The 14,360-nt window shown below is 31.7% G+C and overlaps 1 protein-coding gene and 1 long non-coding RNA gene across 2 annotated transcripts; both read right to left on the bottom strand.

Moving 5' to 3' along the window:
• Nucleotides 1-586: 586 nt before the first annotated feature.
• Nucleotides 587-5,448, bottom strand: LOC141486136 (uncharacterized). The gene is made up of 3 exons (XR_012467663.1): nucleotides 5,338-5,448; nucleotides 5,203-5,283; nucleotides 587-784 (listed from the first exon to the last, which is right to left on the bottom strand). It is a non-coding gene; the product is annotated as an uncharacterized lncRNA (long non-coding RNA).
• Nucleotides 2,257-4,900, bottom strand: LOC141486135 (uncharacterized). Its single transcript, XM_074183857.1, has 3 exons — nucleotides 4,571-4,900; nucleotides 4,350-4,478; nucleotides 2,257-4,287 (listed from the first exon to the last, which is right to left on the bottom strand). Exons 1-3 carry the CDS (start codon nucleotides 4,632-4,634, stop codon nucleotides 2,276-2,278), a joined length of 2,205 nt encoding a protein of 734 aa, XP_074039958.1. The 5' UTR covers nucleotides 4,635-4,900; the 3' UTR covers nucleotides 2,257-2,275.
• Nucleotides 5,449-14,360: the final 8,912 nt, after the last annotated feature.

Genomic DNA, 14,360 nt, shown 5'->3' with positions numbered 1-14,360 from the left:
CATATGAAGGGGATACAAAAGTATCTTTGTTGCTGTCATATCTAGAAACTGATTGTGTAGCCTCAACTAATTTATCATAAAACTTAGGTCTCAGTGCTCCGAAAAGATTTATCACGGATGGTTCTATTTTTTTTACTTCCAAAAGAACTCTAGATAATTCTCTCATTTTTCTACTAGTTACATTGACGAAATGTTTTTCTCTATGTATTTTGAGATATCTAGCTCCAAAAGCACAAATCAGGAAGTCACTCTTTGCTTCTAGAGATATTTTATCTGGTTTCATACTCGGGAAAACTTCAGTTTTCAAACGCGGGTCGATTTTATGGTAATTTTTTATGAGCATATTCTGTCCCTCTGCTTGTGAGTTTCGTGATGATTCTCCTTTCAGACAAATTTTTCTATGTCGATACAAAAATTTTTATCTATAGAAACCAAGACAATTTGAACATGGAAGATATGGCTGATCTGAGCGAAGGGCTTGTTTGACAGGCCTTACACATTCTTGGGAATTTTTTATAAAATTTCCTTTCTTTTTGAGAATTGCTAATAATTCTCTCCTTTCTTTAGTTTTAACTTTTCGTGTGAATATTTCTAAAACTTCTGGTTCATAGGAATGGTTTCTTCTTAAGTGTCTGGCAAAATTCTGAACATCATTTTCACAAAAATAACACATATCTTTCTTTCTCTCATATTTTTTAGGCTTTCCATTTGAGGAGGATGAAGATGATATGTTTTTATTTTTGTTATGAACCAACGTAGGGAGTTCATGGTCATCAGTTTGTACCTGTAATGAAAAATACACATGCAATTGAATAAATTCAGATAACAGAAAATCCCTCATTTTTCGAAAATGGCTATGTTTTAAATGCATTACATGTGATAATTCACAAATTTAATTTTCTTCCAAGTGAAAATTGAAAAGGTTATCAAAATAGAAATAGAAAAAGTGTGCCAATTTGATAGGATTCATGGCAGAGTCTCTATTCTCTACAAGGTTGGCCAATAAAAACAAAACTTGGACGATTTCTTATAGATGGGGTTTAAAAAAACCTTTGGACGCGTCGATTTTTATTTTGATGGGGGAATCTTTCAAGCATATTTTTAACCTTCCATCCCTTACGTGTAGTACGATTCAACCAACGATGTTTTCAACGCTATCTATTTTTAATACATTATGAACTGTCACTCAACTTGCAATGTTTGTTCGTGTTCGTATTATGTTCGTATCCAATTGAATTTTAAAGTTTTTTCAACCGACTAAGCTGCAATTTTGTATAATCGCGATTATTTTGCATGATAATACTATGTCATGTCATTCTATTTCCAATATGGCGGATGACTCAAAGTGTCATCATTCAAATGATATCGGTATCAAATTTTGTTGGAAAGAATACAAAAAATTAAATGATGTCTCTCTAAATTCAATATGGTGGATCGCCCAAGATGACTAGATAGTTCAAAATGAAAGGAGATTTCTTCAGGAGAGATTGATTTTAGGGAAAAAAAAGGTTTTGACTTCCTACTTCTTCATTTTTCATCATTTTGATACAAAAAAAAAATGGAATTCTTCCAAAGAAAGGAAGAAAGCAATCAATTTCATAGCACGCAAGTATCGAAACTTTGTCAAAAAAAACTTAACAAAAATATGTAACCCTGCATTAGTTAATAAATTAATTAAAAATTTTTGATTATTAAAAAAAACGTTCTTTACTATTTTTAAAAGTCGGTCAACCAGAATATTTTTCAAATTGAGATTTCAAGAAATGTTTCCTAGAATAGGTACTGCCTATTTTCTGATAATTTATTTTATTCAAAACAGTATAAAATTTGATCGGGCGTGCTATTCAACACTTATAAACATAACAATACTGCCGTGTGAAAGTAAAAAGCAGTAAGTGCAATGATAATGATTTCGAGATATTGTCATTTTAGTCTTTTTCGTTCTACGCAATTTATTTTTATTTTGATTTCAAATAAAAAGACATTGAATATCGTTATTGAATATGTATTATTTTTTCACAAAAGAGAAAATTCTCTTACTTTGGCTTTTGTGGAGAAATCAGCAGTTACTGCTGTTTGCCTAAAAGTAGTGCAATAAAAAAATGATATTCGAAACAGTAAAAGTAAGTAATATTTCAGATTCATGTAAATAATATCGGCTCCATGAATAAAACAAATACAAAATGAATCAAGCAATTTATTATAAAGCAAAGCAAAAAAACATTGACATGACACTAATAGAAAACAATCAGTAGGTACCTATATTATTAACAAATTAATCGTCGTTATCTATCAAATCTTCTACATCAGCTTCTCTCAATGAAAGCCAGAACTGTCGTCTGTTTTCAGGCATGAGGGGACATAGTTGCGAAATTATGCCTTGTTTCTTTCGTGTAGAGACACCTCTAGAATTATCCCGTAGTTTATTGGGAATTTCTAGTTTGAAATTTACTTTAAGAAAATTATATTCTTTAAACTTTTCGTCATCAATATTGTTTTTATAAAATAATAATCGGCTCCCTCGTCTGAACTGAACCACAGATATATCGCAGAGTAAAGGTCTATCTTTTTGTTTGGATTTGGCTTTTGAATCTCCAGGCTTCCAGTTCAAAACATCATCATTTGTCAAACATATTGCGTTCATTTTTCTCCCATTGGAATTTTCTACGGCCTTGACAAAATCGTTGAAGTCATAAATGTTACCTTTGTTTGTAGTTTTCATGCTCTGTTCCACCCCGTGATGAACAGAATCCGCACTCATGAATGTGTGGCCAGCCTCAAAATACTTGATGGTAATTTCAGACGCGGCTATTACATTTGAATTTATAATTGTGACAAACATGGTGTATAAGCACCAATTTTTATTTTGGGCAGAGCAGTTGTCTGTCCAATACATCACTTTAAGGTAATCTCTTTCTTCAACTAAAGCTTTATAATATGCAGATGCAATTTCTTCTTTCTTCCTACCAGCCACAGCTTCATGCCATAAAACTGCTATATTTTTTTTAACGTCTCTACTCTTCACATCTGTCATTGATGCAAATGTTAGATGAAAAACTACAATTCTTCTTGTAAAAAATGTTTTTTGGCTTGCGGGAATCCTTGGCAGCATTATTACTTTTTGCAAGTCTACACTCCTCACTGCTTCGGTTTCTATCTTTTTCCTTGCCACATCTTTCCTGTACTCTACTCTTCTTAATTTGGCAAATTCAATATGCTGTAACCATTTCATACATGTTGTACAAGAGGCTCGAAATTTAGTAGTTGAAGATTCCAGAGCTGACAGATTCAGATCAGTAGTAGCAGTTTTACCAGTACTATTTCTGTGTGTTGTTTCATATTCATTAGAACCTTCTGCATTTTTAAGATTTTCGTCTACTTCTACTACTGTGGCTGTTGCCTCATTATGCGATTTAATATGCTGAATCTGCATCATGCAGTGGTCGCACTCCTCATTTCCTAATTTTGTAAAGCTTATGTTCATGTCAGACACTACTTTCCGATATGTGTAATAGCTAATTTTATTTTGCGGAAATTTCTGAAGATAATCAGCATGCATACTTCTAATTGTGATATCGTGAGGTAGATACAAACGGTTAGGAGCATGTTCTCTTCGGTAGTGACTTATACATGGATGAAAGGATGAAATATGTTGTTGCAGAATTTCACGATTACACTTATTTTTCGGTGCTGCTAATCCTCGTCTGTCTCTATTTGGGGTTATGCTATCCGGTGCCAAATTTTTAAAAACCGTTGTAATGAATTTATCATTTTTTTCGTCATAGCCAAGAGTTCTCAAAAAAAATTTTTTGCATATAGTCTGAGAATGTGCGTTTTCATCAGGTAACGTATACATCAAAGATCTACTTCTCTTCCGTACTTCCACCTTCGTTGTTGAACGTGCTTTACCTTTTTGTTCAATTCGACCATGTACCCAAGATCTTCTTGTATTGTAATCCATTTTATAGAATTCATTCCAAATGGCTACTCTTCTCTGTTCATTTATTTTTTCCACACATCTCTTCTTGCATGCACATGGGCTCCTTAATTGATGACTGTTCTTATCCCTTTCCCTCCTCTCTGAATTTTTCCTTAGTCTTCTCTTTTTTCGGGTACAGATTATTTCATTATTCATGTTTTCATGTTCATTAGCTTCGCAACTTGTATTATCTTCTGAGCTCTCAGATTGTTGATAATTCGGATCAACAATTGAATCGTCAGAGTATCCAGTAATTTCACCAATTTCTTCATCGTTTTGTGCATTTTTAGCCGATGTTTGTAAAAGTTCTGAAATAACGAAGTCATTATTTATAGTTTGAATCACATTCATTAAAAAATCATGTGCTTACCTCTGTGATAAGATGCTGTCTCATAAGAAAATGCTTCAGTAGTAGTTGTTTGAATAATAATAGGTTCATCTATTTCTTCTTTGTTTTGAACTTCATTAGCTAAAGTTCTTGAGTCCGGTGTTGTAAGGTCTAAAATATAAAATTATATTGGATTTCTGTATGAACATGTCTAAATAATCCAATAAAATATTCTATTTACTTCATTTCAATAATATACATACCTTGAGCTAATACTTCCGTTCGATTATCTGTTGCCAAAGAAACTAAATATTTGCCCCGTGACATTTTATTTGAAACTTCTTGATAAACACAAAGTATATTTCAAAATGTTAGTTGGCGTACCGAGCAAGTTCTCGCATGTCTACGCACGCCAAGAAACTGAGAGCAACTAACTACCACAGTAAAGTTGAAGCCTGCGCAAATTCATGCGAGGACAAAACGTGTCATGTGACGTTTAGAACAAAAGCAGTATCTGGTAAAATACTTCCTCGTGTCTTGAAATAATACAAACAACATATACAAAAGTAGAGGTAAAAGGCAGTAACAAATGAAGAAAGTAGATACGGCTTTTTACATTCACATTTGAAATTATCTTAGGAGTAACTGTGTAGGTAAACAGCAGTAATGTATTATTGAGTTAGATACTGCCTATTACCATAACACTGTGGTGCCAAATCGTCAGTTACTGCCGTTTGCCTTACGATTTATGGCCTAAGTTGATTCGTAAATGTATACCAAACCATGTGTGGAGTTAGCGCAGTTACTGCTTAGGTATGCAACATCAATATCTGATTTTTGGCAAAAGTGTTACTTACTGCCCTTTACCTTCACACGGCAGAATAATGGTGCCTACCTTGCTTGACTTGGATTGTTCTTCACTGTCACATTGAGATTCTCTTGGACAACAAATTTGGATATTTTGCAGAATCTCAATCTGAAAAAAAATTGTCATTAGTTTGGAAACATATTTCTATTTTATCAGTGTTACTTTTTTGCATGTCTTTTTTTTAGACCCAGTCACATCATTGTGATTCAATTTCTTAACTGGAATGTACTCCAAGTCACTATCACTACCACTTTCAATATCTCTTGGTATATATTCAGGATCAGCATCATCGTCATACAGTGGTGAATCTTGAGCAACTTGTTGATTCTGAAATAAATTATTAGTATCGTATTATCTTATCTTCATAATATATTTTTGTTTGAAAATATCTCAGATCTAATATATCATAACGCATAATCTCGGAGGTACAAGAAGAAACTCTTTCTATCTTTCAGGCAGTTAAGTGTTGTATCATTTAATAGTCCGTATTTACTAAATTTAACAGCTAGTCCATATCTCTACATAAATGAAATATCGCAGCCCAATTTGTTTAAATAATCAAAACTTACAGTTTTAATTTAACTTACTTAGTTTTCAATTAAAGTTACAGTTTTAATTATTTAATTAAACAGTTCACTGTGACGCTACATAACAGCTTGCGGAAACTTTTATATAGCGAAACACTTGTCGTGGTTTTGTAAACTTTCGTTGAGAATATTTTCGCAAACTGTTTGAGTACGATTTGATATTGTGAAATAGTGTTTTTTTTATTCTTCTACTGAAAAATATGGTTTGAGAACTCTTTCCAAAAGTTAATGAATTACTATTTTAGTTAACAAGGGAATATTATAACACGTGAAAAACTGGTATCAGGATATATTTCTATATATAACGTGTACCTGAAAAAAGCCCAATAACTGATAGATCAATAATTAAGATAGTTATTTTTATCACTTAAATACTCTTTTCGCATACCTATCGAAAATTGATCGAAATGCCTATTTTTTCGGGGGTGAATATGATCAGGAAAATTAATATACTGTAAATAATTAGATTAGACGTTGAAATTTAATACAATATGAACATTTTTAAAATTATGAACACTAAAACAAAAAAATTATGCAATTAGTTATGCCTAACCACTTTTTATTTCAATATTGATATACTTACTTCAATATCGCCAGATTCTTTCAAATTTTTCGATGGGGACAATGGTCTATTACAAAACCATTTACTTTTTTTCTGCAAGCAAAAAATGATAAGCCCACCTAAAAAATGAAGGATTGTAAGGAAAGGCATGCTGCGTGTGTACTAAATTAAAATTAATGTTGAAACATTAGCTAATGAGTACATGATTTGATTTATTGCCAACCCCAACAGTATAAACATTCATAGTTAATCCTTGTAACTACCCGATTCCTTTCAATTCTTTAAATCATATATATTTTGTTCACTTATAAAGCATGCCCTCCAACAAAAATATATAATATCATTATTATCCTGTATTAACTAGTATACGCAGAGTGGCAATTCAATATATTTTTTACCAACTATCAGTCTATCTCATGTTTAAAATTAAAACGTAGATATTCGAATAATTTTTATAAAATTTTATACTGTTTTCATACTGTCAAATTATTTGAAAATTATACGTACCTTATCTGAAAACAATGGGAACTTATATATTTTTTCGTTAGACATGATCAATTTCAACACTTCAGACTGGAAATTCTGATCTGGGAGTCCCGAAGTCACATTTAATGGGTATTACAGGGTTGCCACGACTTTTGGTGCAATAGGAGTCAATTTAATGCGTGAAGTGAAGTGAAAATATACATTATGTATATTTCGCTCGCGCTCCCAATCGGATTTATGATGAACTAAAAATGTATATTTACTTTCATTTTTGGCACTAACTTACTTCCATTGAATTGTCTATTACTGACATCTGGTAAGGGGAGAAGGAAAATTATCTCAACCAGAAACAAGCTATGAATATATCCGTTGGAAATCTGTAATATGGTTGGTTTCGGTCGTTTAACTAGAGAGATATTTACGATGACTATTTTGCGTCCGATATACGGACGTAAAATAGTCACGGAAGCAAAATGTAATGTACCGAGCCTATTGATGGACGCAAAATGATGCTAGGGATATAAATATATATATATATATATATATATATATAAATATATATATATATATATACATCCCGATATCAATATGGCATCCATACATTGAATGCGCTGATAAGGCGTCCATCATAATTTGAAGAATTTACCGAATATATTTCATGGTAAGTACTAGAAAACTGATTTCTGTAGGCTGGCATGACATTTTTACCACCATAAAAAAATTGAGTTCACTATTGATTCGATAGTAGAGCGTCCGTCCGTCAAACATTCATAAGAACTCCTCAGTATACACCATCATCAGACATCTGATTGATAATAGGGAGTCCAATAAGTATATTTTCATACATGAAGTAGATTATTGGGAATCCTTACAACGTTGCCAATATTTACCGCATTAAATGTAGGCAGCAAGTGGGTTTTAATTTCTTCACATCTGTTTTTCAACAAGCGTTGTGCCAACGACAAATTGCGTATGGATTTCAGGTAGCCGGTATGTATTTCATTTTTACATAGGTACCAAGTGATATTGACTGATCATGAAAAGTTTATTCCATAACGAAATTTTCAATATCATTCGATAATTTTTGTCTTGGTTGGCATATTTCCATTTTAACACTGTATGATATTTAAGCGAGCCGAATATAATGATAGGAGAAGTGAAACCGACACATGCATGGTGTGATTATTGAAAGTTCAACTTTAATTACAAAAAGTTCATTGTATATTTCCATTAGAAAACAGCAAGAATTCAAAGTATTCAAACTAGTTGAAGACGCCAAAATGACAGACGATAGGATAAATAATATGAATTACCAAAGAATGTAAATATTCACGGCCGTAGATGACAGTGTAAAATCTGTTTTCAGCGTTTGCGTGGTTTGCAGGTTTTTATGCCTGACGTTTCGTCTACTACTGCGGTATACATTATCAGAGGCGATGTGGTAACGGTTGCAAAGCCCGAGTTCGTGGTCGAGTTGTTGTTCCCGTTAACTGAGTTATTGAGCATTGAAAAATTTGGTTGTTGAAAATTGGACGTGCCTGAGTGTTTTGTTGAGCACAGTCATATTTACTCAGTGTCATATTTATTCCATTTGGCTGATACACACTACACAGGATAGCCATCTAGAAGGCATCAAGACCTGTCAAGATTCATTTCCGTGTATGGTATACGATTTTTCGAGTCATGCATTTTTCAATATTTCTTTAAGGACTGACCTAAATATTTTTTAATTTTTTCTAGAGTTTTTCGTTTTTAATACGCTTTTATTAGGTCGACCTGTATGTATGTATGTAACTATGTAGTCAAATCTAAGAAAACTAATTTAACCATCTTTTAAAGATCGTAGCGTTATGAAAATTGGCAGTTTTATGTGATTTTGATGACAATATGGTAGGTACTCTGGAGCTGATCTGATGATGGAGCCGGAAGATAGGCACTAGGATTCCATGATGAAATATCGTATCATAGTCGTGTTTGGTCTTGTAATGAACGTGAATCTCTTTTTATCAATGTGCTCCACAAGATCACATTATAAAAGTTCAAAAACATTATATTTTGTTCATTATGATTTTTTTTAGTAACATAACATATTGTTTTAATTTTTCTATATATTTATCATTATATCCTGTTTCTGTATCAAATAAAGACATTCGGTAAGTTGAACAAACTGTTTTAGCGCAATTTGTTTATAAATTGTGTATGACCGTATGGGAATTCAAAAAATTTTTATCTTCATAATATGATATTCAGAAAAAAATACGATTTTTAATTGTTTATGAACGTTTTTTTATATATCTCGAATGTTCAAATGATTATTCGGAGAATGTTTTCTATTTTGAAAATCATAATTGACATTTCTCTACAAATTGACAGAAACATTTTTCATAATTAATTTTATCATTTATTACCAAAACAATTTATTATTAACGCATTCTTAACCGTCAGAGTTAGTATCTGAGTTTGATACGTAGAATGCCTGAATCAGTTTTCGATATACTGGATGGTTAGTATTTTGTTGATCAACAATCATGCCGTACTCGAAGTTGAAATTGTCATCATCCCAACAACATCGGATGCACTCATCACTGTTTTTCTACTGCTTTAAGTTTTACTGCAGTTAGATACCTACTATGCAACTACAATGAACTAGTTTCAGTAATTCTAAACCTGCCAATGATTCTGGTGTTTTCATGGACAAAAAGAGAGTCTCAATTTTTTGTCATCCCCAATCTGTAGCTGTTGTAAGATTGTTCAGCTATGTTCGAACTTGACTAGTCTGATCAAGAAGTGCTTTTTTCTTCTTCAGCAGTCTCCGAAAATTATGGTTGAGGTGTCATTCGATTCGGAATAGCGTCTAGAAAGTTTTTGGGAACGGACAACTTTCGGAAATGAAAATAGCAAAAGTTATAAACAATTTAGTGAAAAATAAAAAACGGGTTTAGTTATTTCAAAACTAATTGAGATTTTCAAATTCGAAAATAGGAAGAAATTTTCTATAATAAAGTCTTAACTCCCGGAACTGTATGACCAATATTTATAATTTTCCCGAAGCCCTGAAAATGAGATCGTAATCGGATGTTTGGCCGCCGTGAACCGTGCCTGTTTGGGCCGTTTTTACAAAAAAAAAATTTGGCATATAAAATTTATAAATCAAGGAATGAAAGAATTCAGGCAGATACTCAAATGCTAAATTAACAATAATCTGTCGGTGAAAATGTTTATTGCAATTATTCGATTTATTACGCTATTGTTAATATTTTTATTTTCACCACTAGTTGACAATTTTTTTTTAAATGTTTTTAAATGTTTTCAATTATTTGGAACAAAAAAAAATTAAAATTTTTAAAATTTTTCATTGTTTTATAAATAAACAATTTGTAATAAACAAATGAATTTTTTCATTTCATTTTTGTTCTTGTTGCAATTAATGAATGAAAAACAACCCTGTATTTTTTTTTAATTTTTTTAATTTTTTATCGAATTTTATAAATTTTGGCGCTCTATAATCAATCTATTTTTTCATCATTTAAATTATTATATTCATTAAACTAATGGAGATACAATGAAAAATCGCTAGACTCATTTTTTCTCCATTAATAAAAGAATATATTCAGCTGAAGTTTGATTTTTTTTATAAAATTATTCATTCGAATTATTCTAATTTTTTACAAATTTTTTTTTTGAAATATTGACAATTAGTGGTAAAAAAATTGTAAATTAACAAATGCGGTTTTTTGCATTGCACACAATTTTTCAAGAAACGCTATTTTTTTTTAATCATAATTTTTATTAAAGATTAGGATCCAAAATAAATTCAAATATGTTATAAACGCATTTGTTTATAACAAATTTTTAAACAATAGGTGATGAAAAAAATATTTTTATGTAGCTTCTGATTTGAAAAAAAAATATACTAATAATAATAATCAAAAAAAAATTGTTCTTCGATTATTTAATAAACTTTTTAATTCAAAAATGCAGTAAATGGTTAATAAATAACTGAAAAATAATAATTTTTCAATATTTTGGAAGTAAATCAATTCCTAACCGTTATAATCATAACTCTATGGAAGGAAAAAAATTCCACACTTTTAGTTTGAAAAATATCACACTTGCAATAATGATAATCGAGTGATAAAAAATTGTTAATTAACAATAGCATAATAAATCTAATAATTGCATTAAAAATTTTTTACCGACAGATTACTGTTAATTTATCTTTTGAGTATATGACTGAATTTTTTCATTCCTCAATTTATATATTTTATATGCTATAAATTTTTTTTTGTAAAATTAACCTAAACACGCACGGCCTACACGCGGCTAAACACCCGATTTAGAGCTCTATTTCAGAGCTCCGGGAAAATTATAAATATTGGTCCTACAGTTCCGGTAGTCAGGACTTTTCGATAGGAAATTTCTTCCTCTTTTCGAATTTTTTTTTTCGATTTTGAAAATTCCAATTAGTTTTTGAGATATTTCCAAAAAACTGGACCCATTTTTTATTTTTCACTAAATTGTTTATAACTTTCGCAATTTTCATTTCCGAAAGTCATTCCGAAACATTGGCAAATGTTTCTCTGAAAATAGCTCAGCATTCTTGGATTATTCTTTCCTTCAGTGGCTTTATTGAATCAGATTGCGTCGTCTTTAAAACAACCTATTTTAAGTAAGTGGCCCAGAGGAAAAAATCTAGAGGAGATAGGTCCAGGGATGTGAGAGGCCATTCAGTAGAATCTCTTCTTCCAATACATTGATCAGCATAATTATTATCTAACCATTGAATAACTGGAACTACAAAATAATAAGGTTCCCCATTCTGTTGAAAATGTAATACATTTTCTTTCAAAGATAAATTGCCGTGTATGTCTCTGTGATTCTCTAATTCATGAACTATCCGAGGTTCGATAGATCTTTCTAGCATGTGATCATACATTTCGCCATTTACATTTTCTTCTATATACAGTGTGTAACAACGAAAACCTAACAGAGCCGTTTTTGAATATAAAAAGTAAGATTTTCAAAAAAGCTCGGACACGTCGATTTCTAATTGAAGGGGGACACCTTTCAGACTAATCAGATTTTTTGTAGTACGCACCCCCTCAGAGAGGTGCGTCCGACGACCTTTATTTAGATGGGGAAAGTAGGTCGAGTGGCACCTTGTTTTAAAGGTCTTTCGAATACCTTCACAACTCTGTTAAAAGAAAATTTTTGTAACGATTAGTTTTCGAGATAATTTGAAGTTAAAATTGCCATGTTGATAATACATTAGACAGACCACTCGGTAACTTGTATGCCTAAATAAAAAAAATTTTAAGCAGTTCTTCTTATCAATTTTTTGTTAAATAACAACGTTCGATTGTTTTGTTGAAACGGGTCGTGTATTGTTATTTGTTTAAACATTTCTTTCACTACTGCCGAAAGGGTTTCAGTTATTGCTTCATTTTTTGGCAACGACCAAAATGCTAATAAAACATCAATTTTATTTAACGAGCAAAAACCTGGTAAACACCTAAGCAGAAATCACGTTCTGGATTTGGTCACAAAATTCAGGGAGACAGGTTCGGTTTTAAATGAAAAAAGTGATGTTCAGAGAAGGGTAGTGAATGACGATGATGCGATTGTGGTGTTTGGTCAAGTCATCGCCAATCCCAGGTTAAGTACCAGAGGTTTATCCGCAATGGCAGGAATAAGCCATATGATCGCATGGAGAATCCTTAAAAACCACAAATACCATCCTTACAAAATTAAACTTGTTCGTGAACTCAATGAGGATGATTTTGACCGAAGACAGGAGTTTTGTGAGGGCATGAGTGAAATATTAATGCAAAATCCCGAACTGCTTTATAACATCTGTTATTCGGACGAAAGCTCATTTTATTCAAATGGTTGCGTGAACCGTTACAATTGCCGTTATTGGTCGGATGAAAACCCAAGACAATACGCAGAAATACATACCCAACATCCCCAAAAGTTGAATATCTGGGCCGGAATATTAGGCAATCATATTATAGGTTCATTTTTCATTGATGGAAATTCAACCGGTGATTCTTATTAACAACTTCTTGAAGAGGCAATTCAACCTTCATAAGTAGGTGCCACTCAATTTACCTAAAATGTAATGGTGGTAACCAACCCCATCCCCCGGAGAAATCTCCTCGTAATAAACAAATAATTCGACATCAAATGGACACGTATTAGCAGGTTGTCATAAAAAGCAAAAATTTTTTTTTTTTATGAGAGTTCTGAACGTAACTTGCACCTTAAAAACAATTTGATTTATTTTGAAAAGAGTTGAACTCAATGCAAATACCTTTAAAACTTCAAATTATCTCGAAAACTAATCGTCACAAAAATTTTCTGTTGACAGAGTAGTAAAGGTATTCGAAAGACCTCTAAAACAAGGTGCCACTCTCCTTCCCTATCTATCCCTATCTATTATCGAGACGAATAAAAAAAAATAGAAGAGGCGTAAAATATTCAAGTCTTAATATTAATGCTACGATGGTAAAAATCATGTTTTTGAAAATTTACTAAATTAATAATAGAAAATAAAATTTATTCTGAATGAATTCTTTTATTTGATCAACCAAAACTTACTGCATCGAATGTAGCTTTGAAGAGTACCATTGAAGAGCATATCTTAAGAGCTTTCAGATAATGTATCACAAGTAGGTGGTTGCCTTTCAAAAATATGAAGTTGTGGTGGCTGGGGGCAAGGGTGTGAGAGAAAAAACAAGTTAGTCATCACATCATTTGTTTCTCCCTTTGTATTATGAAAGTTGTTTTCAGCGATTTCTTATATTTTATTTGGTTGCTCAGAGATAGACCTTGTAAGTTTTCAAATTGTCACCCTGTGTATGAAACCGGCGCCGACCTACAAACATACCAAATCAACGATATTTCTAACAAATCATTGAGACTTCCCTCTCGCAAAAACTATTGCATTGTTGTCAGTTATATGGACGCCTCATAATCGCTCACATGTATGAAAAATATACGGCACAAGTATACGCGTACCTCCCGAGCGCCACCAAAATAAAAAAGACTCAACTAGAATATACGCCAATACATATAATTTTGACAATGAAATTGATAAATAGGCGCCCATCTGAAATTTTGTCAGATGGAAGATAGGGAACCTCTGAACTGCCTGGCATGGTGAAACAATTCGGCGTCCATATATGGACGCCTCATTGAAACCGGACGCCCGATTGATAGAAAATTGTAAATGTACGGAAGCTCTATTGATAGTTGGATATATATATATATATATATATATATATATATATATATATATATATATATATATATATATATATATATATATATATATATATATATATATATATTCTCAAACGACCGCAACAATTTTGTTACTTTATTCAGCAAACATATTGTAGAGCAACACAACAGAAATTGTTCAAGAAGAAAATGTTTGAAATAGATATTTTATCAGTTCTTATAATAATACATGCATGCATTTTTACATAAGTTTAACACTATATTGATCACAGATGATTTAATATAACAAATTTTCTGTTTTTTTC

The sequence above is a fragment of the Leptinotarsa decemlineata genome, unplaced genomic scaffold (assembly GCF_025532065.1).
Source record: "Leptinotarsa decemlineata unplaced genomic scaffold, Ldec_3_MD MMD2_tig00026347_RagTag_RagTag, whole genome shotgun sequence".
NCBI lineage: Eukaryota > Metazoa > Arthropoda > Insecta > Coleoptera > Chrysomelidae > Leptinotarsa > Leptinotarsa decemlineata.
This window is presented reverse-complemented; position numbering and strand designations above follow the sequence as displayed.